This window comes from Sciurus vulgaris (genome assembly GCF_902686455.1).
Source record: "Sciurus vulgaris genome assembly, chromosome: 17".
NCBI lineage: Eukaryota > Metazoa > Chordata > Mammalia > Rodentia > Sciuridae > Sciurus > Sciurus vulgaris.
This window is the reverse complement of record NC_136478.1, coordinates 70,994,150-71,021,519: the sequence shown is the minus strand read 5'-3', so window position 1 is coordinate 71,021,519 and position 27,370 is coordinate 70,994,150. Positions and strand designations below refer to the sequence as shown.

Sequence of the window (27,370 nt, the reverse complement as noted above, 5' to 3'; positions counted from 1 at the left end):
TAGCTGGGGCCATTGGTCTCCCAGCCCTGGAGATGGTTTAGGGAAGACGCAGGTCCCCCCTCAGGTGGGCACAGAGCAGCAGACCCTGAGCACCTGGCTGTGCAGTCAGCTGGAGCTCTGCTGGGGGCACAGAGAGGGGCAGGGCCCAGGGAGCTCCTCGCCTCTCCTCCTGGTGCTGGTGTGGATTTCCTCTGCTAAATGGTCCCCTTCGGGGCTTCCCCTCTCCTTAGCAGCAGAACCCACCCCTCTCCCTGGGATGGAATCTGAGGCTTCCTGCCTCCTGGGAACCCCTGTCTCCTGGGCAGAGTGCCCTTCGGGGGCCAGCCTCCAGCTCAGTGCCAGCTCATTTCCACTGTGGTGTCGTCTTGCGTAGGGACATCTGGTCTCCCAGATCCAGCGTCCAGATGGAGCCCGTTCTCTGCACCTCACGACCTGGAGTGTGGGGTCAGCAGTGTCTGGACACGGACAGGCTCAGCCAGCTTGTCCTCCAGGGCTGGAGGCCAGCCTGGGTTTGGGCCGGGAGAGGTTTGTGGTGCTGGGCTGGTGCACACTCCGTGAGGGCCCATCTGCTCTGAGCTCTCAGAGGTTGTCCCTGCCATGTCTGAAATCCACAGCTCTTCCTGTCAAGAGCAGAAGAGGAGCGTGGAGGGTTCCCCGCATGGAGGAGGAGCCACAGGGAAGGATCCTCTGGGGTCTGGGGTCATCAAGGGTCATTGAGGAGAAGGCTCCTGCTCCATGTGAGGGGGAGTGGGCCCAGGGCTCTGGGAGGGGTGGGAGCTGTGCTCTGCTCCAGCCATGTCTGCAGCCAGGCCTGGCCAGCTCAGCTGTGTGTGGGGCCCAGGGCAGCCCAGCCACCTCCCTGTGCACCTCCCCTCTCCCCTCCTGTCCTCGCCCCTCCCCTCTCTCCCTCATTTCTATTCACTCCTGTCTCCTCTCCCCTATTCCCTTCTCTGGTCTCTTCTTCTCCCTACTCCCTTCTACTCCCCTAGGGGTTTTGCATTTTGTAGTAGGTATTGCTGCAGGTAGGTGCACTGAGCCACTGAGCCTCATCCACAGTCATTTTTAATTATTATTTAGAGTCAGGGTCTCCCTAAGTTCCCCAGGCTGGCCTTGAACTTCCCCCTCCTGCCTCAGCCTCTGAGTGCTGGGATCACAGCCTGGACACAGGCCACACCCAGCTCTGTTTCCTTGTGTATCTGAGTGCTGGTGCGGTGGGGGTGTCTCCATGATGTCGCAGGTGGGTGATGGGTTGACGTTTTTATACTACTAAATGTCCTTCTGTGTCTCGAGACGCGTGTTGACTCACAGTCTATTCTGCTGATGTGAATGTGGGTTCCCCAGCTCTCTCTTGGTTCCTGTTTGCACAGAATATTCTTTCCCATGTCACTGGTAGCCACTGTGTGTCCCTGGAGCTGAACTGCATGTCCTGAGCTGGGCCCAGGCGCAGGACCTGCAGTCCTGGCTCTGTGGGAGGGAGAGGAGGGAGGTCACTGGAGCCCAGGAGTTCAAGGACATCCAGGCAGAGACTCTGTTGAGACTCTGACTCAACAGTAAATGAACAAGTAAATGAACAAGTCAAGGAAACAAACCAAAGCACCAGGTTAAAGTGCATCTTGCAGACAGTGCGCAGTTGCTACTTGGTTTTCCCACATTTTCTACCGGGGCATTGTGGGTGGACATGTGGTGGGATTTGCTCCTTGCCCCAATCCTCAGGCTCCTTGAGCTGCAGGGCTCCCATATGCTGCTCTCTTCCCTGGGTGTCGTCAGTCAATGATTCTGCAGGGGTGACTGTAGAAAGCTTCTGTGCCGCTGGCTGGTGCCACTTCACCTGTGATTTTCAACCCACTTCCTGTGGCATTGAAGAGGCACAGTCTCACCTGGCAGGTGTTCACAGTGTGTAGGATTCAGGTGAGCTGACCAGGCAGCTGCAGATGATGTTTTGAGGAATGCACAATCCACCTTCCTTCAGCCACATCCTCTAAAGGATGTGAACAATCCAGGGAGCTTGTAGAACAGAAATGCACCTTCACCGACAGCCACAAGGGCACCTCAGACACCAAAGTCCATGAGGACACTGCAGCACGGCCCCCACTCTCACGGGCCCTGTTTGGAGCACCCTCCAACACCGCCTGCGTGCCTGCCACAATAAACGACAGGGTCTATTCCTTTCCTTCACGTGTAGGGCTTACCTTGACAGCAAGCCCCTAACTGCTGAATGCTCACCTGTTCCATCGAGAACGATTCCTGCAGGCCTTCTGTTATAACATGACATTTACTCACTGTTTTCTGAAAACAGATCTACACGGTGTGGAGTTTTAGTTCCTACGTTTTCTCCCCTGCTTAATACCCTGGTGGGTACACTTACTACGAACCTTCCATTGTGGTTGGATGGATTTTGATTCCACAGATATTGTCAATGTGAGCAACACTGCTTGGAGCACAGATGCACTCTGTCCTCTGGAGCACCACCCAGCAGTCCCAACCAAGCACACAGGTGACCCTCTCCTCTGGAGCACCGCCCAGCATTCCCTGCTCTACAGACAGTTACACACTCTTCTCCAGTGCATCGACACATCAGTCCCAGCTCCGCACACAACTGCATACTGTCCTACAGAGCACCACCGAGGAGTTCCTACTCTGCACACAGCTACACCAATCTTCTGGAGTATCACCTAGAACCCCAGCTCCACACACAGGTGAACGCTCTCCTCCGGAGCACCACCTAACTGTCCCGGCTCTGCACACAGCTGCACCCTATCTTCTGGAGCACCACCCAGCAGTACCTGCTCTACACCCTGGTGCACCCTCTCCTCTGGAGCACCACCCACCAGTTGTAGATCTGCGCACAGGTGTATCCCCTCCTCTGGAGCACCATCCAGGTGTCCCAACTCTGCAGAAATGTGCACCCTTTCCTCAGAGTACCCACTCAGCAGTCCCAGTTTGGCACACGGGTGTGCCCTCTCCTCCTGACCACCAGCCAGCATCCCTGCTCAGTACACAGTTGCACCTTCGTTTCTGTAGCACCACCCAGCTGTCCCAGCTCTGCACACAGGTACACCGTCTCCTCTGGAGCACCACTGGCTGTCCCACCTCTGAACACACCCGCACCCTCTCCTCTGGAGCACCACCCTGAAGTCCCAGATCTGCAGCAGGTCCACCCTCTTTTCTGGAGCATCACCCAGCATCCCACCTCTCCACAGGTGAACCCTCTCTCTCCTTTGGAGCACCAACAAGCAGTCCGCCCTCTGCACACAGCTGCACCCTCTCCTCTGGAGCACTTCCCATTAGTCTCATCTCTGCACATAGGTGCACCCTCTACTCTGGAGCACCACCCAGCAGTCCCACCTCTGCACACAGCTTCACCCTCTCCTTGGAGCACCACCCAGCAATCCCAGCTCTGCACCCTCCTGCACTCACTCTTCTGGAGCATCACTCAGAAATCCAGCTCTGCACACAGGTGCTTGCTCTCGTCTGGAGCATCAACCAGCTATTCCACCTCTACACACAGGTTCACCCTCTCCTCTGGAGCACCACCCAGCATTCCCTGCTCTGCACACATCCGCACCCCCACCTCTGGAGCACCCAAAGAGCATTCCCAGCTCTCCAAAAAACCGCACCCTCTTCTCCAGAGAACCACCCAGAGTTCCACGCTCTACACGCAGCTGCATCTTCTCCTCTGGAGCACCATCCAGCACTCCTCCTTCTGCACACACTACACCCTATGCTCTGGGACATCAACTAACCTACCTACCTCTGCGCACAGTTGCATTCTGTCCTCTGGAGCACCACCCAGCCGTTCCAGATCTGCACACAGCTGTGCCCTGTCTTCTGGAGCACCACCCATCATCCAAGTTCTGCACACAGGTGCACCCTCTTCTCTGGAGCACCACCAAGCAGTCCCACGACTGAACACACATGCTCCCTCTCCTCTGGAGAACCACCCAGCAGTCCCACCTCTCCACACAGGTGCACCCTCTCTTTCCCTTGGAGCACCACCCAGCAGTTCCACACTGCACACAGCTGCACCCTCTTTCCTGGAGCACTTCCTATTAGTCTCACCTCTGCACAATGGTGCACCTTCTACTGTGGAGCACCAACCAGCAGTCCCACCTCTGCACACAATTGCACTGATTCCTCGGAGCACTCTGAAGTCCCAACTCTGCACACAGGTGCACCCTCTCCTCTGCAGCACCACCCATCAGTCCCACCTCTGCACACGGCTGCACCCTGTCCTATGGAGCACTTTCCATTAGACTCACCACTGCACACAGGTGCACCCTCTCCTCTGGAGCACCACCTAGCAGTCCCACCTCTGCACACAGCTGCACCCCCACGTCTGCAGCACCCACAGTGCATTCCAACTCTCCAAATAACTGCATCCTATTCTCCGGAGCACCAAGATGTCCCAGCTCTTTACCCAGATGCACCCTCTCCTCTGGAACACAACCCAGCAGACCCAGATAAGCACACAGGTGACCTTCTCCCCTGGAGCATCATCCAGCAACCCACCTCTGTACACAGCAGCACTCTGTTCTCTGGAGCACCACCCAGAAGTCCACCTCAGCATAGAGCTGCACCCTAGGCCCTGGAGCACAACCCAGAAGTTCCTGATCTGCACACAATGGCACCCTCTCCTCTGGAGCACCACTCAGCAATCCCACCTCTGCATACAGCCCCACCCTCTTCTCTGGAGCACCACCAAGCAGTCCCACCTCGGCATAGAGCTGCACCCTCTCCCCTGCAGAACCAACCAGAAAATCCCACCTTTGCACATAACTGCACCTTCTCACCTGGAGCACCACCCCAGCATTCCCTGATCTGCATAAAACTCCACCCTGTCCTCAGGAGCACCACCCAGCAGTCACACCTCTCCACACAGGTGCACCCTCTCTCCCTTGGAGCACCACACATCAGTAACCCCTCTGCACATAGCTGCACACTCTCCTCTGGAGCACCACCCAAATGTCCTACTTCGGCACCCAGCTGTACCCTCTCATCTGGAACACAACCCAGCAGTCCCAGATAAGCACACAGGTGACCATCTCCCCTGGAGCACCCTCCAGCCGTCCCACCTGTGCACATAGCTGCACCCTATTCTCTGGACCATCATCCTGCAGTCCCACCTCAGCACAGAGCTGCACCCTCGCTCCTGGACCACCACCCAGCAGTCCCAGATCTGCACAAAACAGCACCCTCTCACCTGAATCACCACCAAGCTGTCCCTGATCTGCACACAATGGCACCCTCTCCCCTGGAGCACCACCAAGCAGTCCATGTTCTGCACACAGCTCACCTTCTTCCCTGGAGCACCTCCCAGCAGTCCCACCTCTGCACACAACTGCACCCTCTCCCCTGGAGCACCACCAAACACTTCCTGATCTGCATACAACTGCACACTCACTTCAGGAGCACAATCCAGTAGTTGTATCTCTGCACCCAGCTGCACACCCTTTCCTGGAGCATCACCCAGCACTCCCACATCTGCACACAGTTGCACCCTCTCCTGAGGAGCACCACCGAAATGTCCCAGCTTTGCACACAGGTGACCCTCTCCCTGAGCACTACACAGTAGTTCCTCTCTGCACCTAGGTGCCCCCATCCTCTGGAGCAGCACCCAGCAGTCCCACCTCCATACAAAGCTGTACCCACTTCACTGGAGCTCCACGCAGCAGTCCCAACTCTGCACAAAGCTGTACCCTCTCCCCTGGAACACTACCCAGAAGTCCCAGATCTGCACACAGCAGCACCCTCTCTGCTGGAGTACCACCCAGCAGACCCATCTCAGCACCCACCAGCACCCACTCTCCTGGAGCATCACCCAGAATCCAAGCTCCACATACAGGTGCTCACTCTCTTCTGGACCACCAACCAGCAGTTCCACATCTGCACACAGGTTCTCCCTCTGCACTAGAGTATCATCCTGCATTCCCTGCTTTCCACACATCCGTATCCCCACCTCTGGAGCACCCAAAGTGCATTCCCAGCCCTCCCCACCACTGCATCCTCTTCTCCAGAGCAACTCCCAGAATTACCTGCTCTGCACACTGCTTCACCTTCTCCTCTGGAGCACCACCCAGCACTCTTCTATCTGTCCACAGCTGCACCCTGTGCACTGGGGCATCAATTAGCAGTCCCACCTTTGCACACAGCTGCATCCTGTCCTCTGCAGCACCTCCCAGCAGTCCCAGTTCTGCACACAGGTGCACCATCTCCTCTGGAGCACCACCCAGCACTCCCGCCTCTGCACACAGGTTCTCCCTTTCCTCTGGAGCACTACCCAGCATTTTCTGCTATGCACACACCCACACCTCTACCTCTGGAGCACCTCAAGAGCATTCCCAGCTCTCCAAACAACAGCATCCTCTCTTCCAGAGCACTACCCAGAGATCCCTGCTCTGCATACAGCTGCACCCTCTCCTCTGGAGCACTACCTAGCAGTCCCACCTCTGCACACATCTACATCCTGTTCACAGGAGGACCACCCAGCTGTTCCAGATCTGCACACAGCTGCACCCTGTCTTCTTCAGCAGCACCCAGCAGTCCAAGCTCTGCACACAGGTGCACCCTCTCCTTGGGTCACCACCCAGCAGTCCCACCTCTGCACACCACTGCACCTAATTTCCTGGAGCACCACCCTGGTGCATCCTCCCCTCTGGAGCACCACCATGAGTTACGTGCTCTGCACACAGCTGCACCTTCTCCTCTGGAGCACCACCCAGCTGTTCCAGTTCGGCACATAGGTGTACTCTCTCTTCTGGAGCAACACACAGCGCTCCTAGATCTGCACTCAAGTGTATCCTGTCCTCTGGAGCACCATCCAGGTGTCCCAGCTCTGCACAAATGTGCACACTTTCCTCAGAGTTTCGACTCAGGAGTCCCAGGTTGGCACACAGGTGTACCCTCTCCTCCGGACTACCAGCCAGCGTCCCTGCTCAGTACACGGTTGCACCCTCGTTTCTGTGGTACCACGCAACTGTCCCAGCTAGGTGCTATGGTCACCCACTTCTCTGAAGCAACCCCAGGTGTCCCAGCTCCGCAAACATGTGCTGCTCTCCTCTGGATCACCACCCAACAGGCCCTGATCTACATACATCTGCACCCTCTCCTCTGGAGCACAACCCAGCATTCTCTGCTATGCACACATCCACACTCTCCCCTCTGGAGCATCAAAAGAGCCTTCCCAGCTCTCCAAACAACTGCATCCTCTCCTCCAGAGCACCACCCAGACTTCCTGCTCTGCAAACAGCTGCACCTTTTCCTCTGGAGGACCAACCAGCACTCCTAGGTCTGTCCACAGCTGCACCCTATGCTCTGGGGCATCAACTAGCAGTCCCAGCTCTGCACCCACCAGCACCCACTCTTCTGGAGCATCACCCAGAATCCGAACTCTGCATACAGGTGCTCACTCTCTTCTGGACCACCAACCAGCAGTTCCACATCTGCACACAGGTTCTCCCTCTGCACTAGAGTATCATCCTGCATTCCCTGCTTTCCACACATCCGTATCCCCACCTCTGGAGCACCCAAAGTGCATTTCCAGCCCTCCCCACCACTGCATCCTCTTCTCCAGAGCAACACCCAGAATTATCTGCTCTGCACACTGCTTCACCTTCTCCTCTGGAGCACCACCCAGCACTCTTCTATCTGTCCACAGCTGCACCCTGTGCACTGGGGCATCAATTAGCAGTCCCACCTTTGCACACAGCTGCATCCTGTCCTCTGCAGCACCACCCAGCAGTCCCAGTTCTGCACACAGGTGCACCATCTCCTCTGGAGCACCATCCAGCACTCCCACGTCTACACACAACTTCACCACTCCTCTGGAGCACGACCCAGCAGTCCTACCTCTCCACACAGGTGCACCCCGTCTCTCCCTTGGAGCATCACCCAGCAGTCCGCCCAGGCAAACAATTGCACCCTCTTCTCTGGAGCAGTTCCCATTAGTTTCACCTCTGCACGTAGGTGCACCCTCTCCTCTGGAGCACCAACCAGCAGTCCCACCTCTCCACAAATTGCACCCACTCTCCTGGAGAAGCATCCTGAAGTCCCAGATCTGTGCACAGCTGCGAGCTCTCATCTGGAGCATCTACCAGCAGGTCCACTTCTGCACACAGGTTCTCCCTCTCCTCTTGAGCACCACCCAGCATTCTCTCCTCTGCACACAGCTGCACCCCCACCTCTGGAGCACACATAGTGCATTCCAGCTCTCCAAATAACTGCATCCTCTCCTCCGGAGCACCACCCAGAATTCCCTGCTCTGCACATAGCTGCACCTTCTCCTCTGGAGCACCACCCAGCTGTTTCAGTTCGACATATAGGTGCACTCTCTCCTCTGGAGCAACACAGCACTCTAGATCTGCCCACAGATGCACACTATACTCTGGGGCACCAACTAGCAGTCCCATCTCTGTCCTGTGGATCACCACCCAGCAGTCGCACCTCTGCACACAGGTACACCCCCCCTTGGAGCACCACCCAGAAATCCCAGCTCTGCACCCACGTGCACCCACTCTTCTGGAGCATCACCCAGAATCTGAGCTCTGCATACAGGTGCTCGCTCTCTTCTGGACCCCCAACCAGCAGTTCCATCTCTGCACACAGGTTCTCCCTCTCCTCTGAAGCACCAACTAGCATTCTCTGCTATGCACACGTCTGCACCCCACCTCTGGAGCACCCAAAGAGCATTTCCAGCTCTCCAAACAACTGCATCCTCTCCTCCAGAGAAGCACCCACAGTTCCCTGCTCTGCACACAGATGCACCTTCTTCTCTGGAGCACTACCCAGCACTCCTCGATCTGTCCACAGCTGCACCCTATGCTCTGGGGCATCAATTAGCAGTCCCATCTCTGCACACAGCTGCACCCTGTCTTCAGCACCACCCAGCAGTCCCAGCTCTGCACACAACTGCACCCACTCCCTTGGAACACCCTGAAGTCCCAGCTCTGCACACAGGTGCACTCTCTCCTCTGGAGCACTACCCAGCAGTCCCACATCTGCACACAGGTGTACCCTCTCCTCTGGAGCACCACCCAAATGTCCCACCTCTGCACCCAGCTGTACCCTCTTCCCTGGAACACAACCCAGCAGTCCCAGATAAGCACAGAGGTGACCATCTGTCTCGTCCAGCGAGTACAATGAAGACTCGGCTCTCAAATGAAGTTTTAAGGTCTTTATTTTTATGGGACAGCTTCTGAGCCGAGTGCCTGGTTCTTCCTCCTCCTCCACCGCCACCGTCTTCTTCTTCTTCTCTTGTCGCGCAGCTCTCTCTCTCCTTCTCTTGTCGCGCAGCTCTCTCTCTCCTTCCCTTGTCGCGCAGCTCTCTCTCTCCTTCTTCTCTTGTCGCGCAGCTCTCTCTCTCCTTCTTCTCTTGTCGCGCAGCTCTCTCTCTCCTTCTTCTCTTGTCGCGCAGCTCTCTCTCTCCTTCTTTTCTCTCGTGCAGCTGCCACTTCTCTCTTCTTCCTCTCTCGTCGCGCCGTGGCCGCGTCTCCTCTTCTCTCGTCCTGCAGCTGCTGCCTGCCCTCCTTGCCTTGCTCACTCTCGCCGCCGCGCAAAGTACGCAGCTTTATGGGATATAACAGCCAATCACCTTAACGGGTCAGGTGTTTGGCTCGTGGAGACTTAATGGTGGGTAATGAGGACATGTACTGATCACGAGCTAAGCACAGACGCGGAGGAGATCAGTCAGCCAATAGAAAGCACTTGCAGCTGGGCTTCTCGGCGCCATCTTAGGGCGAGGCCAGCCACCACTGCGGGCCCTACAGGGCAGCGGCCTCCAACATCTTCCCCTTTCTGTTTTATTAATGTCTTAGGATCAGGTCATCATGATAGCTCAAGTGGCGAGCACCATCCTTACCCGTCATCGGAATTCTGACCTCCAGGCATCAGAACCCTGTCTTAGGTTGGTATGGGCCCCCATGAGCCTATCTGTGACTCTGGATCCCCGGGATCGTGCCTGTCTTAGGTTGCATAACAGCAGAACGTATTCTTACCCGTCGTTGGTATCTCACCCATCCTGGGATGAGGACCTGTCTTAGGTTGATATATGTCTCTGTTTGCTTACCCGTCATTGGCTACCGACCCAGCATATTTAGCCACACCTGGGGAGATGTGCCAGTTTTAAGTGCCATAAGTGCCATTTTGATGGTCTGACGTTCTCCCTGTTGTTGGTGTCTTATGTGCATAAGGCATCAGATCATTAGTCCAAATCCCAGTACCATAAGTATTCCAAGAGCCATGATGTCTGCCCATGTTTCAGTCTCTAATCATAATTGAGTGGTAAAGTTATCAGGAGTATAAGATCAGTTATGCCAGCCTTTAAGTGGGCATTGATAACCTTTTGTGTTTGTAAAGCTGAGGCGGCTCTTTCAGCTATATTATTGACAGCTTGTGCTATTGGTATTGTAGTAGCTTATGCTGTCGCTGCTGCCGCAGCTGCAGCAGCAGACACAGCCACCGCTGTAACCACTGCTGCTGTAATGCCGAAGTCTCTTTTGTTTCTAGACAAAATCATAGGCAGCTCTTCATCAGTTATGGAGACCGGTTACTGCAACGGAAAACTAGGAGGAATTCCAACATTGTGAAAGGAAACAAGTTACGTTAGCATCAGGACAATTTAGGACAGTAGTACTATGATTAGTTAATAGAAACATGAAAGGGGGTGACACACAAACTGGAGTGGGAGGAAAGGTTAGGAAAGAAGAATTGTCCCAATTAGAGGAGTTCCACTGGCACAATTTATGTTCCGCTCCCAGAAGGCTGAAAAATGACTGTATATTAGCATATCCTTTTGTGTTAGAAAGCAGAAGCCAGTTATCATAAGGATTGACACGTTTCATTCCTGACTGAACATCATCCTGGTAAAGAAAAAGACGTAGCATTAAAAGAACGGTCTGTGAATCAAAGGGAATTGCAGGCAATCCTGTCGAGGCATTGGTACTAAAAATAGGTGGAAGAATAGAAGAGGCATTAGTTAATGGTAAGGGATGATGACGTCTTAGATGCGGGTCTTGTTAATCTCTCTGGGATCCAGACTGGTGTTTTTTCACCCTGCGGGAAAACACATATGGAGCCTCGACTCCAGAATAACACTGGATCCGGGCCTCTCTATTGTCCATTGAGTACATCCTTCCATTGTACAAGGACCTTTGGAGACGCTGTAGGATTTTCGTGTCTATCTGCGGCTGTTTTTCCATCTTTGTCCAAATTTAAAATATTTAAAGTAAATAATGCTATGTTTAGTTTATCTTTAGGAGACCTGTATGTGTCGCCTATTCCCCCTTTTTGTTTATTTAAAACAGCCTTTAGTGTTTGATTGGCTCTTTCAATGATTCCTTGTCCCATAGGATTGTATGGAATTCCAGTGGAATGGGAAATATCCAAGGTACTTAAGAAATTTTTAAATGATGCAGAAGTATATGTAGGCCCATTGTCTGTCTTATATTGTTTAGGCTTTCCCCAAGTCGCAAAGGCCTGTAAGCAATGTGATATTACGTCTTTTATTTTTTCTCCACTATGTAATGAAGCAAATATAATCCCTGAGTAGGTATCAATAGTTACATGAACAAATTTGAGATTTCCAAACTCTGGAATATGTGTTACATCCATCTGCCATAGATGGTTGGGCAATAGGCCTTTTGGATTAATGCTATTATTAGGTGAATTTATGTATGTTACACAATTATTACAGTTTTTCACAATGGTTCGGGCTTGTTCTTTGGTTATATTGAATTTATTTGTAAGGTTTTAGAATTTACATGAAATTTACTATGGAAGTTTTGTGCTTCTTCTATTATAGAAAAAACATGAGGATCCCTTGTGGCTAGATCAGCTATATTATTGCCCTGTGTTAACGGACCTGGCAAGTCTGTGTGAGCTCTTAAATGTCCTATGTAGAATGGCTCTGTTCTACTCCAAATGAGTTTTTGTAATGCTAAGAGTATGTTGGATATGGTGGAATTTTTGTTGAACTGCATTAACAGCGTAATGGCTATCCGACAGAATATGTACAGGAACTTTATGAAAATCTTTTAATGTTTGTTCTATTGTTAATAATTCTATTTGCTGTGCAGAAACCTTTGGAAAAAGAAATGTTTGTACCTTGTCTTTATGAAAATATGCTCCAGTACCATTATTGGAACCATCAGTAAACACTACCACTGCTTGTCTTATAGGTTCCCTTTTTGTAATTTTTATTTGAATCACAGGATTTCTTAGATAAAATTGTATATATGGATGTTTTGGATAATGATTGTCAAATTGGGCAGCAGTTGTGAACCTAAGAATTGCCCAATCATTGTTATTATTGCTTAAGTAAGAAATTTGTCCTGGAGAGTAGGGTAAATATATCCACATTAAAGGTCCTGTTGCCAGAGGACTCCTGTAGGGACTAATTTATTTGGAAGTACTATGAGCGATAGAGATGCCGACAGATCTATATGATCAACCTGTGCCTCGTCCAGTCTTTTTTGTACTACATCTAGGGTTTTTCTGGCCTCCTCTGTAAGTTTTCTGGGTGAAGAAGGATGAGCATCTCCCTTTAAGATATTAAATAATGGTCCCAAATCTTGAGTAGTTAATCTAAGGTAAGGCCTTATCCAATTAATATCACCTAATAACCTTTGAAAATCATTTAAGGTATTAAGATGGTCGAGTCTAAGAGAAGTTTTTAGGGGTGTAATGCTTGTGCTGTTTATTTTAGCACCTAAAAATTCTTGAACTTGTTGTCTTTGTATCTTTTCAGGTGCTATAATAAGTCCTCTTGTCTTTAAATGACTAATTAGATCAGTAAATAACTTATCTAGTATTATTTGTTCTGGGTGGCAAATTAATACATCATCCATATAATGGTATATAATTATATCTGGGTACTTATTTCTGATTGGTATTAAAGCACTATTTACGTAAATTTGACATATGGTTGGACTATTGGCCATCCCTTGGGGTAGGACTTTCCATTCATATCTGGCATCAGGCTGTCCATGATTAATAGAGGGGACCGCAAAAGCAAACTTTTCTATGTCGTCAGGGTGGAGAGGAATAGAGAAAAGACAATCCTTTATATCTAATATTATTGATTTCCAGTCCTTTGGTAATGCCGATAAGACTGGTAGGCCCAATTGAATTGGCCCCATGGATTGCATTACGGCATTGATGGCTCTTAGGTCGTGTAATAATCTCCATTTACCTGATTTCTTTTTTACAACAAATATGGGGGTATTCCAAGGTGATGTGGAGGGCCTTATATGCCCTGCCTCTAATTGTTCTTGTACTAATTCCTGGGCCGCTTTAAGTTTTTCTGTATTTAGGGGCCACTGAGGGACCCAGATGGTTTTTCTATATTCCATTTTATTTTAAATTATTTCATCAGTGGCCCTGAGGAAAAACCCAATCCCCGTCTATCACCTTTTTGTTTAATTGATATTGGTTCCGTTATGCCTTGTTCATTGATTCCTAAGCCCTTTCCCCACTTGTGCCCTTGTTTTTTCATTATGTTTTGTGCTTGTTCACTGTATATTCCTTCTGTGGTTATTTTCATCCCCATTTGATTTAAAATATCTCTACCCCATAGTGTCACTGGGATTTGTTCTAAGACATATGGTTGGAAAAGTCCTTCTTGACCTTCTGGGCTTTTCCATTGTAACCACATGGAGCTCTTTTTTGGTTCTGTGGCAATACCTAATCCTCTCAATGTTTGATTTGCCTTTTGTGTGGGCCAATCCTTTGGCCAGTCTTTTTCTGCTATGATACTTGTATCTGCTCCCATGTCTAACAATCCATTTATAATTTTTCCTTTTACAATTAATTCTAACAAATCCCAGCACTCCCACCTCAGCATAGAGCTTCACCCTCGCCCCTCGACCACCACCCAACAGTCTCAGATCTGCACAGAATGGCACCCTCTCACCTGAGTTACCACCGAGCTCTCCCTGATCTGCACACAATGGCACTCTCTCCCCTGAAGCACCACCCAGCAGTCCCACCTCAGCATAGAGCTGCACCCTCTAACCCTGAGCACCACCCACCTGTCCCACCTCTGCACACAACTGCATCCTCTCCCCTGGAGCACCACCAAGCAGTCCCTGATCTGCATACCACTGCACCTTCACCTCAGGAGCACAACTCAGTAGTAGTATCTCTGCACCCAGCTGCATACCCTTTCCTGGAGCACCACCCAGCACTCCCACGTCTGCACACAGTTGCACCCTCTCCTGAGGAGCACCACCGAACTGTCCCACCTCATACACAGCAGACGCTCTCCCCGGAGCACTACAAAGTAGTTCCCTCTCTGCACCTAGGTGCCCCCTCTCCTCTGGAGCACCACCCAGCAGTCCCACCTCCATACAAAGCTGTACCCACTCCTCTGGAGCTCCACACTGCAGTCCCAACTCTGCACACAGTCGCACCTTCTTCCCTAAATCACCACCCAGCAGTCCCACCTCTGCACAAAGCTGCATCCTCTCCCCTGGAACACCACTCAGCAGTCCCAGCTCAGCACACAGTTGCACCCTCTCCCCTAGAGCACCACGCAGCAGTCTCAACTCTATACAACTGCACCCAGTCCCACGGATCACCACCCAGAAGTCCCAGATCTGCACGCAGCTGCACCTTCTCCTCTGGAGCACCACCCAGCAGACCCATCTCAGCACCCACCAGCACCCATTCTTCTGGAGCATCACCCAGAATCCCAGCTCCGCACACAGGTGCTCACTCTCCTCTGGGCCACCAACCAGCAGTTCCACCTTTGCAAACAGGTTCTCCCTCTCCTCCGGAGCTCCACCCAGGTTTCCCTGGTCTGCACACAGCTGCACCTTCTCCTCTGGAGCACCACCCAGCAATTCTCGATCTCTCCACAGGTGCACCCTATGGTATGGGGAATCAACAAGCAGTCCCACGTCTGCACATAGATGCATCCTCTCCTCCTGAGCACCACCCAGCAGTTCCAGATCTGTCCATAGCTGAACCCTGTCTTCTGGAGCACCACCCAGCATGCCAGCTCTGCATACAGGTACACCCTCTACTCTGGAGCACCACCCAGCAGTCCCACTTCTGCACACAACTCCATCCACTCCCTTGGAGCACCACCCTGAGGTCCCAGCTCTGCACACAGGTGCAACCTCTCCTCTGGAGCACCACCAAGCAGTCCCACCTCTCCATACAGGTGCACCCTCTCTCTCCCTTGGAGCACCACCCAGCAGTCACACCTCTGCACACAGCTGCAACCTCTAGTCTGTAGCACTTCCCATTAGTCTCACCTCTGCACACAGTTACACCCACTACTCTGGAGCACCTCACAGCTATCCCAACTCCGCACACAGCTGCACCCTCTCCTCTCTAGCACCACCCAGGAATCCCGGCTCTGCACCCACCTGCACCCACTCTTCTGGAGCATCACCCAGAATCCCAGCTCCGCATACAGGTGTTCACTGTCTTCTGGACCACCAACCAGCAGATCCACCTCTGCACACAAATTCTCCCTCTCCACTGGAGCATCACCCTGCATTCCCTGCTTTGCACACATCCATAACCCCACCTCTGCAGCACCCAAAGTGCATTCCCAGCCCTCCCCACCACCGCATCGTCTTCTGTGGAGCACCACCCAGAGTTCCCTGTTCTGCACACTGCCTCACCTCCTCTGGAGCACCACCCAGCACTCCTCTATCTTTCCACAGCTGCACCTATGCTCTGGGGCATCAATTAGCAGTCCCACCTCTGCACACAGCTGCATCCTGTCCTCTGTAGCACCACCCAGCAGTCCCAGCTCTGCACACAGGTGCACCCTCTCCTCTGGATCACCACCCAGCAGTCCCACCTCTGCACCCAGCTGCACCCTCTCCTCTGGAGCTTTTAGTCAACAGTCCCGGGCCTGCACACAGCTGCACCCCGTCCTCTGGATCATCCATCCAGGAGTTCTTGCCTTTTTCTCCTTTTCTGCAAAAATCCAATTTCCTCGCGTCATTGATTGAACTGCTTCCTCCCCTGCCATTGGCTCTAGGCAGCTCTGTGCCCTCTACTCTCGTCCAACACGATGTTGCCCATTGTCTCTGCCTTTATTGTGGAGATGACAGGGCTTTCTATCATCATGTCATCGAGATGGTGGCATAAGCTTTGGGATGGTTATTATCAGTAAGCAGAAATTCACAGACGCACACACTGAGGCACAACGTGCAATAGACTCCTGCATGTGACCTCTGCCTCCTTAGTAATGTCACACTGGCACCTGGAATTTGGTGGAGGGGATACCACACCTCAGAAATTGGTACATGCCACAAACCAACACTCTGAAACAAACCTTTGTCAGCGCACCATTCCCGAGCTTGCCCCGAAGCTCTCCCACCCAGTACCAGTGAGCAGGTTCCAAGTGATTGCTGGAGAAACTAGAGAGTATCATCTGAAGTACAGCGAAGTGTCTCAGCACATCATGTGGGACGTAGGCCTTTCAGCTGGAGTCTGGTTTTTGCCCGTTTATTCTGTTACATAAATCATATTCTGTGTTTGAGCTGAAGAAATCAAGGCTCATGCCACGTATTAAGGAGTGCAGTGATTACCAAATGGCAGGATGAATCACATCCAAAAGCCTTAGCGAGTGAGCACTCCAGAGGTGCTGAGGGTGAGGAGAGAAGGGGAAACGGTGGGCAACGCCCAGGGCACTGGGGGCACATAGGATGATGTCATGGAGGAAGCCTTCTGTACACAGTGTGACCGTGAAGGTCACACTTGGAGGTGACATTGAAGCTGATCTTCAAATAGCGGCAGCTGCAAAGAAGCCCAGGACCTTCCTCTGCAACCCAACCCAGGTTGCTCTGCAAGACTTTCTCAGCAGACGACTCGCCCCACCTGAGGCAGGTGGTCTGCAGACCTCTGGATGGTCCTTCATCTCCCAGTCTCTGTGCTCTGGGTGCTGCCTGTTCTCTGCTGTTCACCTCCTGGCTGCATCTTGGGTCCCTCTCTGGTCATACTGAGCCTGAAACAGCAGGATTCCAAGGACCACCAGGACCAAGACAGCCATGTCCATCCGGATGAGGGTCTCCACTGTGTAATCCTGGGGAGGTGAGCCTGGGAATGTGGACACAGAGGTGAGAGGTCAGGGCAGACCCAAATCACCCCAGGATCCTCCATGTCCACCCAGTACAGCGCCTCCCCTGTCCAGCACTAGAGTCTCAGAGTCCAGCCCCAGGGCTGAGAATCCTCCCAACTCACGGGTCCTGGGGTCTGAGCTGTTCTGTGATGGGCAGTTTTTTCTGAGAACCGAGACACAGGGTATTGGTGAGGCGCTGAGCAGCCCCGCCCTCCTGGCCCCGCCCCTGGCCCCGCCCCTGGCCCCGCCCTCCTGCCTCTTCTCCTCACAGGACTGCACAGAGAGCCTGAAGACCTTCTCTGCTGCTCAGGGTTTCCTCTGGCCCCATGGCGGTTTTTCATTCAGCTCCCTCTCCTGAGTCACTGTGGAAAACCTCCTTCTGGGCCCGGAGGTTAGGACAGCGACCTCTCCCACTCAGACGTGATCTAGCCTTCCCACACTCTGTGAAGTCTGATTGAGACCACCAGCTTTCCCCCAGGTGTGAGTTTGCACTGATTCACCTGCTGAGGACCCAGCATCGGAGAGGAGTGGTCCTCAGGCCTCCTGAGCCTCAGGAGCACAGAGTGTGCAGTGCGGGCAGTGCCTGCCTGCTCCTGCCTGGCCTGCTCCTGCCCCATCCACCCAGTCTGCGGGTGGATGTGTGTACAGCAGGTTGCCCACTCTAGCTATTTACTTTCTGTCAAAACTTACACACTAAGCCTTCATATGTGTTTATTTAAGTATATATTTTCTAAGTGGTGGTGATAAGTTAATGGTGATAAAGAAGACATTTCAGGTTCTTTGGAGTGTGACTCTCATCACATGGACCAATAAGATACATGCACGTCAGATGAGAAATAAAGTCAGATGTGTTGGGGTCCGATCTCCATCTCCTGAAGTCATGGAAGGTGCACCGTAAAGAATCTGAAGGTGCAGTTCCTGTTTCAGGTACCACCTGCCCCAAATGAACCACTGCTGAGCATTCGATCCCGCAATTGTGCACGAAGACTGAGTCCTAAATTGGACAAGGTGTTTACTGGGGAAGCTGGGGAGCCTGAGAAGCTGCAGACTGCTTTGACCTTGCACAGCACACCTTTCACAGGGCAGCGCAACGCTGCATCTTAACTGTGGCGTAACACGTTGAAAACAACTCACTTGTTCACCAGGACTTGGAAAACACTTTCCCCAGTGACAAAACAGGATATGTTCACAGAAAATGCCAGGAAACGTACACCTAAAGTACGTGGCAGGTAGCAAGTTGGGGCCCTGTTTTCCTCCTTAATCAGGGTCATGGTGCCCCGCGAGAGTTATCCAGCGTGAAGAGTTGCCGCTGTCCAGCTTGTTCAGCATCCCAGCCTCCTTGGCTTCAGCGGATGGACAGGCACTCCACGTTTGGATTATACAGGGGCTCTCTCCATGACCTCAGGAGAGCGGCCCCAACACAGATGGAAGAATAGCATAACCATAGATGACTTATGTGTGATACACACCTGTACGTGCAAGCCTATGAGCAGGTATGTGTAACACGGGTGTACATATTCATAAGTGTATTCATGACCTGTCAATGAAGTCGTGGGCGTGAGTACTGTAAGTACAGGGTGAGCATACACAGACCAGGCAGGTAGGGGAGGAGGGGCATGTCTGTTCTCAGCATGGCACCGTGAAGGTCACACTTGGAGGTGACATTGAAGCTGATCTTCAAAGAGCGGCAGCTGCAAAGAAGCCCCTGAAAACCCTCCTCTCTCCTGGACCCGCCAGCTTGTTCTGTCACCATCTCTCGAGTTTCTGCATCTCTGGTCTCACTGTCTCCCACCCTCTGTGTCAATGGGCTCAGGAACCCTGGCTCCCCTCACCCCACCCAACCACCAGGATGACACTTGGGGACATGTGTCATTCAAGGGAGAGGCCGAGGGCGAGGAAGGGTGCTGGGAGTGAAAATCGAAAGACTTGTGCCCCGTGAATTGAGAATGTACCCCCATGAAGACGCTGTTCTGTGTGATGAATATGCATCAATTAAAAATCAAGTCCAAGGTTTTCTTTATGTTTTTGCAAAATTTGTCAATGCAGAAAATGCAAGAATTAGGAGAATTTCTTTTTATGGCCTGGAGTGTGATTTCTATGTCCTCCAATTTTTTAAAGCTGATATGATTACAAAATCTTATGAAGAGTATGAAAAGGGAAAGAGAAAGGATAAAACTATATGGATTCAGTCCACCCGACTGCTAGAGCGATGTTGTTTACAGAACAGTTCTGAGGGATGGAGCAGCTCATCACCAAATCCACAAGGGGGAAAATATCTGGGTTCTCTAGTGGTTTGTTAAAAATGATCTTTAATTATTTCTTACAATTGCATGTGAATCCTCAATGGTCCCCAAATAAAACATTTTTTAAATGACTTTTATTTCACTTCAATAGAAAGGAAAAGGCCTTCCTGGCCTGCGGAGCGAGGTCAAGCCACACAGCATGTGTGATGTGCATGCGACTGGAATTTCCGAAGGAAGGAAACGCCAAGAAACACTTGAGAATGCCAGAAATCGTCCACATCTGATGAAGCCGAGAGGCCCAACAGATCCTGGACTGCACTTTGAGCACTGGGTTCTGGGTCTCAGAACTGGCCTGGGTACTGAAGCGGGGCGGGAAGTGGGATTTTGCATAGAATACCATACGACCCAGTGGAGGAAGAACAAAGTCCTGGTGCATTCCACAGTAGGGATGGACTCTGAATTCTGCTCCGTGAAAGAGGCAGACAGCAAATGCCAGCTGGCACATGGGTCCATCCACGGGCACATCCCGAGTAGGTCACCCAGAGGCAGAAAGCAGGAGCCGGGGAGCAGAGGACGTGGGTGGCTGCTTGAAGGGCACGGGCTCCTCTTTGGGGGCTGAAATGTCTGGGAACTAAATACAGGGGGAGACAGCATGTGTGCTCAGGGTCACTGGACTGGGCACTTGAGAACGCTCAGTGGCTAATTTTGTTATGTAAATTATGGTTCGATAAAGAAAAGGAAAAATGACATGACACCCAATAAATTCCTGATAGCTTAAGGAGGCAGCCCCTGTCCCAGTGGGTTTTAAGAGAAGTAGGACTCCCACAGGTTAGACAAGCACCGTGCTCAGGCATCATCCCACTGGTGGAATTTCCACCGTCAGGTTTGAATGATAGTTTGGCTCTGTATAGAATTCAGGTTGCGCCCCCGCATCCTGGCATCCTGTGAGTCTTTGTGGTTATCTCCCATTCCATCCGGGCTTTAGTCAGCTTTCTGCTGCCATGGCAAAATGCCTGAAAAAAATCATCTTAAAGAAGGAAAGATTCACTTTGACTCATAGTTTCAGAGATCTTGGTCCATGGTCACTTGGCTCCATTGTTATGGGTCTGTGATGGGGCAGAACAACATGGCGGAGAGCATGTGGCAGAGCAGTGCTTAATGGCAGCCAGGAGGGGTGGGGAGAGAGACAGAGAGGAAGAGTGCACTCGCTTTTATAACAAAACCCTTCACTTAAACCCATGGGATAAGAATCCATGAGTGGATTAATCCATTGATGAAGTTAGAACTCCATGATTCAATCACCTTTCAAAGGAAACTCCACTGCACTGGGGACAAAGTCTTCACTACGTGAACTTTGGGGAGGCATTTTAGATCCAAGTCATGATGACCCAGGAAGCAGGGTTGTTTCTCGGCTATGTTCTCAGCTGGGAGGGCAGATCTGGGGCACGGATGAGTCCCTCCCACCGCAGGCTCCTGAACCCCCTGTCCTCATCTGGCAATGGAAAACCCCACAGAGGGAGACCTTCCTCGTCTCAGGAACTGCTGATCCTAGAAGTGGCCATTACCCCAGGCCCTACTTTGAGGAAGACAGGAGGGAGACTGTTACCTGCCCAAGGTTGACCAGTGGTCAAGTTTACTCCCATGCTTAAGCAGAAGCCAGTGGATTTCCTCCCAGGAGCATTTGTGCCTGGAACATGCAGGCAGAGTCCACAGGATCAGAGGAGGAGCTGTGGGTCAGAGAAGAGGGCGCGAGAAGGCAGGAATGACTCAGAGGTGTTGATGGAGGAGCTTGAGAAGGTACTGCCTTTTACAGGAATAAGGAAGTCAGAAGGAGGAAGTTTGGAACAACAGAAACACATGACTGGCTGGCAGGAGGTTAGACAAGTCTTGCAAATCTTTCCCCAAGCCTTCTTTCCCCAGGCCTTCTCCCTGAGGCCATCGTCCTGCGACGCCCACTGGTTGTTCCCATCAGGCCAGGCCCAGAGGGAAACCAGGCCCTGGAGCTTTTCCTCCTCACACAGAGGTTAAGTCCAGACAGCGCTGCCCAGAGCCCTTCCTATCCACATCCCCTGGCCTATCAGCACAGCCCAGGGCCTGGAGAAGGCTCCAGATGCCCTGTCCGCACATCACACCAGACCTCCTCCTGGCTGTCGGCAGAATCTCTGCCTGAGCTTCAGGGCTGTGGGCGATCAGCAAAGCGGACTCTGTGCCGGCCATTGCAGCTCCTCCCTATGAGGCAGCCTCACCGCCAGCTCACCGCAGACCTGCCTTGCAGACACGGACTTTTGGAGCCACTGACAGGCTGTGCCTCTCAGAGTCAGCTCCCGGCACACGTGGAGCCCAAGGACAACTGCCCAAGCTCCGCACCATGCCGAAGGTGAAGCATCTCCCTCTGTCACCCCCCAGTTATAAAGGTGCTCATGTCCTGGGGTCTGTAGGACAGGCAGGAAATCCACATCCACCACTCAGAATACCAGTGGGCACATCATTTGGGTTTGGATTACTGTTGGAGTATCCCTTGCTCCAAGACACCTCCGACGTCCATTTCCTCCCTGGTGATGGTCTTAAAAATGCTTGTGTGGTGCAAGAGGCCCTGCACAATGAGACTGGCTTGGAGTCTGTCGTACCCTTCCCAGAATGGGCCTCCTCCAGAGGATCAGGTTGTACACTCCACCTGTTACTGAGTCTTGCCCCTTTTTCCTCCTTCCTCTGATGCACAGAGTTGAGGAGAACTGCCCATTGCCTGTGTGTAGGTCCCGTCTCCACCAATCCGAGACCCACGAGTCCCCGCAAGCAACCCGTCAGCGTTGTGAAGGATCCTCATGCCTGGCCACAAGGTGCGCGTGGTGAGGACTCAGGGGACGCTTGCAGAAAGTGTCAATGATGGAAGGAAAGAACGATATTTGAATTTACACAAGGTTTGGAAGAGAATGAACTTGACCCAGCATGTGAAGAAGCTTTAAAAGAGAGACTTGGAATTGGGTCCAGGTGAGCTGCACAGTCAGGTGCTCAGGATCTGCTGCTCTGTGCCCACCAGCAGAGGGACCTGCACCTTTGAAGGGTCTCCAGGCTGGAGAGATGACTGGCCCTGGTGAGAAGCCCACAACCCTGTGCCAAGCACAGGCTGGAGGAGATGCCAGGGAGACTCTGAGAGCAGGGACCAGCCCTGGGTCACTCTGGCACTTGGTGTACCTGCCTTAACACACTGGACCTCAGTGAGATGAGGACACACCAGGCAGAGAGCGGAGGTGCTGAGGACAGGCTCCATTGCTGTCTGAGCTGCCTGCAGGGAGCCCAGGCCCACCCAGCCAGTCCTGGGAAAACAGGAGCCAGGCTCTGGAGAGGGCAGTTCCCCTTCCTGTGGGCTGCTGTTGTGACACCCCATGACGTGCAGAACGCAACCTCCAAGTGGCCACACCCTCTGTCCCTCTGTCCTGCCAGACTCTGTGACCTCCTCCATCTGCACAGCCAGGACCTGGGGAGGAGACGCCATGACCCCCACCCTCACGGCCCTGCTCTGCCTTGGTGAGATGTGAAGAAGGGGAGGGGAAACCCTGTTCTGGGAGGGACCTCCATAGCCAGGCACTGGCCATCAGGGGACACAGGGCCCAGGAGGCTCTGGGGAGGAGAGGGCCTGCTCAGGCCTCAGGGCTCCCCTCTCACAGGAACTCTCTTCCAGGGCTGAGTCTGGGCCCCGGGACCCGAGGGCAGCAAGGTGAGTGTCCCCAGCTGGCCCGGGTCCTGCTCCTCCCTGGGGACCAGGAGCCACCCTGGACAGTGGATGGAGAACAGCAGCTGTGGGCTGAGGCTGGGGAGCCTGGAGGGAGCTGGGCTGAGGGCTGGGATCTGAGGGGCTGTGCTGGGACCCAGCCTCTCATTCCCTTGCAGGGACCCTCCCCAAGCCCACCCTGTGGGCTGAACCAGCCTCTGTGGTCACCCGATGGAGGACAGTGACCCTCTGGTGTGAGGGGACCCTGGAGGCCCAGGAGTACCGACTGGATAAAGATGGAAGCTCAGTGCCCTGGGACAGACAGATCCCGCAGGAGCCCAGGAACAAGTCCAAGTTCCCCATCCCAACCATGTCTGAGCACCATGCAGGGCGATATCAATGCTACTATCACAGCCCTGCTGGCTGGTCAGAGCGCAGTGATGCCCTGGAGCTGGTGGTGACAGGTGAAAGGACACTTGGCGTCCCAGCCCCTGAATCTGCCCTCAGGAAGGGGGTCTGCTCCCACTTGTCCCTGTCACAGCCCAGCTGGGGACGGTGTGGAGGAGGGAGCCCATTAACACCTGCCTCCTTCTCTGCTAGGATTCTACAGCAAACCCACGCTCTCAGCCCTGCCCAGCCCTGTGGTGACCTCAGGAGGGAACGTGACCCTCCAGTGTGGCTCACGGCAGGGATATCAAAGGTTTGTTCTCACTAAGGAAGGAGGACACAAGCTCACCTGGACCCTGGACTCACAGCAAGACCCTAGTGGGCAGTTCCAGGCCCAGTTCCCTGTGGGCCCCGTGACCCCCAGCCACAGGTGGACATTCATATGCTATGGCAGTTACAGGAGCACCCCCCAGGTGTGGTCAGTTCCCAGTGACCCCCTGGAGCTCCAGGTCTCAGGTGAGAAAGCCTTATTCTTCACTTAATTGTTTTTTGAGTACCCAAACAATTTTCCATGAACCCTGTTGCACTTGGGAGGTTGGCTGACAGGAACTCGGAGACACTGAGCCAGAGACCCAGGTGTGAGGGAGTGACCTGCATGAGGGGAGGCAGGTTTGGCAGGGTCCTCCCCTCAGCCCAGGATCCTCTTCCCTACAGGGCTGTCCAGGAAGCAATCCCTCCTGACCCAGTGGTCCCAGTCCTGGCCCCTAGAGAGAACCTGACCCTCCTGTGTCGCTCAGACAGTGGCTATGACAGATTTGCTCTGTCCAAGGAGGGGGGACAGGACCTCCCACAGCTCCCTGGCCAGCAGCTCCAGGCTGGGCTGTCTCAGGCCACCTTCCTTCTGGGCCCTGTGAGTGGCTCCCATGGGGGTCGGTACAGATGCTACGGTGGACACAGGCTCTCCTCTGAGTGGTCAGCCCCCAGTGACCCCCTGGACATCCTGGTCACAGGTGAGGAGCCCAGAGTGTGCAGTCAGTGACCCAGACTCTGCACAGACCTGAGTGGGAGCCCCAGGAGGTGATGGGCAGGGTGAGGTGTGGGGTCTCAGGAGGGAGAGAGACAGGGAGGGTCAGGGAAGGATAGAGACAGGGAGGCACAGGGAGAGGAAGATCAGAGACCCTGAGCCAGACAGAGAGCACAGGGTCCTCAGAGAGGCCCTGGTGAGGTCTCAGCTCAGAACAAGCTGGGGCCCCTCACCCCTCCTTCCTCTCTCTAGGACAGCTCCCTGCCACACCCTCCCTCTCAGTGCAGCCGGGTCCCACAGTGTCCTCAGGAGAGATCGTGACCCTGCTGTGTCAATCACGGATCCAGTGGGACACCTTCCTTCTGGTCAAGGAGGGGGCAGCTGACCCCCAGCCCTGTGTTTAAGATCCCAGGCAGATTTCTCCACTAGGGCTGTGAGCGCACCCTGGCTGGGTGGGGACCTACAGGGACTCTTTCTGTCCCGCCCAGTTCTCCTTGGGAGCCCAGCTTTCTGGGAAAGTCTCTCCCTCTGGCCCTGAGTTCCCCATCTACACGAGGGGAGCTGGCTGGCCCTGAGGACCAGTGCCCTCGCTCCTGCCTCTGGGCAGCTTAGCAGGTGGGTCCTGGGTCAGCTTCTCTGCAGCCCTCTCTGGGCTGCCCTGCTTCTCTCAGTGACAGACACTGCAGGGTGGAAGAACCAGATGCCTGGGGCCTTATCCAGCATCCAGGGGCTCAGCTTGGAAAGACGAAGTCACAGCATTTTGGAAGCAGCAAAGATCCTCAGCTGCTCCTGATCAGACTCTCCCCTCTGTGGATCCCACAAAGTGGCTCAGCATTTGCTCAGGGCCAGCCCTGGGCCTGGCTCTGCAGGACCCCCAGCCCCCATCCCGGTGAGCAGGGGCCTCCAGGCCTGACTGGGAAACAGGGCCCCTGTAGGGGTCATGGTGGGGAGGGGCCTCCAGGCAGGTGTGGCTGGACGTCTCCGTAGCAGCTCTTATTTCTCGTTTCTGAGCCCCTGAGGATGCGGCTCCTCACCAGCACCTGCAGGGTCCCTGTGACACAGTGGGGGTGACAGTGGGTGAGGCTGGAGCCCCCACCGGATGCAGTGTCCCAGCTGTGGGTACCACTGGGCCCCTCCAGGGCTCACCTGCTGTCCTCAGTGCACCTGAGACTAAGGAGGGCCATGTGCCGGCCACCTGGACCACTGCAGCCGCCGCCTCCTTGCAGCAGAATTGGTCTCTACTCTGCATTTGGGGTTGCACTTCTGTTTGGTGGCTCTCCCTTTCTACAACTTTTGAAGCTGGAAATGTAGTTTGAGATATTTGGATTTATAATTTAAAAGTAAATAACTCTACTCCTATTTCCCTGGGCCTAGATTGTATTTATGCATTAATTATGGGGAGTCACTTCTTACTACCAAGTCCTCTTTTCCAAGATGTTTGGAAATAGAGGTTTATTAAAGAGCTTTAGAAATATTGTGAAGTAGAAATGGAATACATTCGTGGAGGATTTTCAGAATTATTTGACTATTGTAGCAATTTTTAAGGTCAGTCTTTATTTTCTAAATAATAAGTACAGGAAAGCGGTTAGTTTGGTATATTGATTTTATTTCATATTAACTTAGGGTTCTCTCCCAATGATTTTCCAATCTTTTGTGATTCACTGATAAAATTCATGTCAAACAAAATCAGATGGAAATTTCACTTTTTAATTTCCTAATTGCACACCGATTTTTCTTCATCAAATGTACACATGTGTATGTGTGCAGTTACACATATCTACTACTATGTAAATATGTAAACGTGAATCCCTAATTATAGAATCTCATCGTCTTGTCCTTAATGTGTAAGAATATACATATTATGCACATATTCTTAATGTCCTTCAACTGGCATTGTGTCGTGCGTTTCATTATGGTTCATTGGGCACAGATTTATACTTCTGCAGAGCAGATGCTCGTGTGAACCTCTGACATGGCCACTGGAGCTTGCGTAGCCCTGCATCTAGTGTGCATGGTGCAGATACAGGGGTTTCTGGCTACACGGTGATGGCTAATGAAGCTGATTGATGACGAGGCCTGGGAGAATTGGCTGGGAGGTGTGGGGGCAGCCAGAGACGTTCCCCTTTCAGCTTCTCACCTTCAGGCACCCCAAGGACCAGCACTCACCCCTGGTCCCAGGCCCTCAGCTGGGGATCCAATAGAAACTCCTCTCCAGGAAACATAGCTAACTGATCCAGGGTTCCAGGCTGGGCAGAGCACCCGGGGCAGGAGAACCCCTGAACCAGGGGCCACGTTCCCCACCAGCCCTGAGCTCTGGGGCTCAGCTGAACTGGCTCCAACGTGACTCAGACATAGTGCTGAACTCACAGAGCACAGTGAGGGTGAAGCACCAGGGAGAAGAGCAGCGGGGACCCCGAGCAGCAGGGAAGGGCTCTCAGGGGCTCCATAGAGTCCTGTATGAGAAGAGCCCAGGGTGTGGGTCCAGGCAGGACAGGGTCCTCAAGCTTCACACGGCCCCCTCCTCTACCTTGATTCTCAGGAGACACTGAGACCTTCCGCCCATCACAGAACAGCTCAGACCCCAGGACAGGTGAGTCAGGAGGATTCTCAGCCCTGGAGTGGGCTCTGAGGGTCCAGTGCTGGACAGGAGAGGTGGCTATCCGGGGTGGACATGGGGGATCCTGGGGTGATTTGGGTCTGCCCTGACCTCTCACCTCTGTGTCCACATTCCCAGGCTCGCCTCCCCAGGATTACACAGTGGGGAACCTCATCCGGATGGGCGTGGCTGGCTGGGTCCTGGTGTTCCTCGGGATCCTGCTGTTTCAGGCTCAGTATGACCAGAGAGGGACCCAAGATGCAGCCAGGAGGTGAACAGCAGAGAACAGGCAGCACCCAGAGTGCAGAGACTGGGAGATGAAGGACCATCCGGAGGT

The 27,370-nt window shown here is 53.2% G+C and overlaps 1 protein-coding gene across 1 annotated transcript in view; it reads left to right on the top strand.

The window, feature by feature from the left end:
* The first annotated feature begins 21,239 nt into the window (after positions 1 to 21,239).
* The window catches only part of LOC306648569 (immunoglobulin superfamily member 1-like), a 50,708-nt gene continuing 44,577 nt past the window's right edge, over positions 21,240 to 27,370 (top strand). Inside the window, 2 exon segments of the mRNA XM_079118734.1 lie at positions 21,240 to 21,694; positions 22,038 to 22,842. Of these exon segments, the coding sequence (XP_078974860.1) occupies positions 22,701 to 22,842 (142 nt within the window). The 5' untranslated portion in view covers positions 21,240 to 21,694; positions 22,038 to 22,700.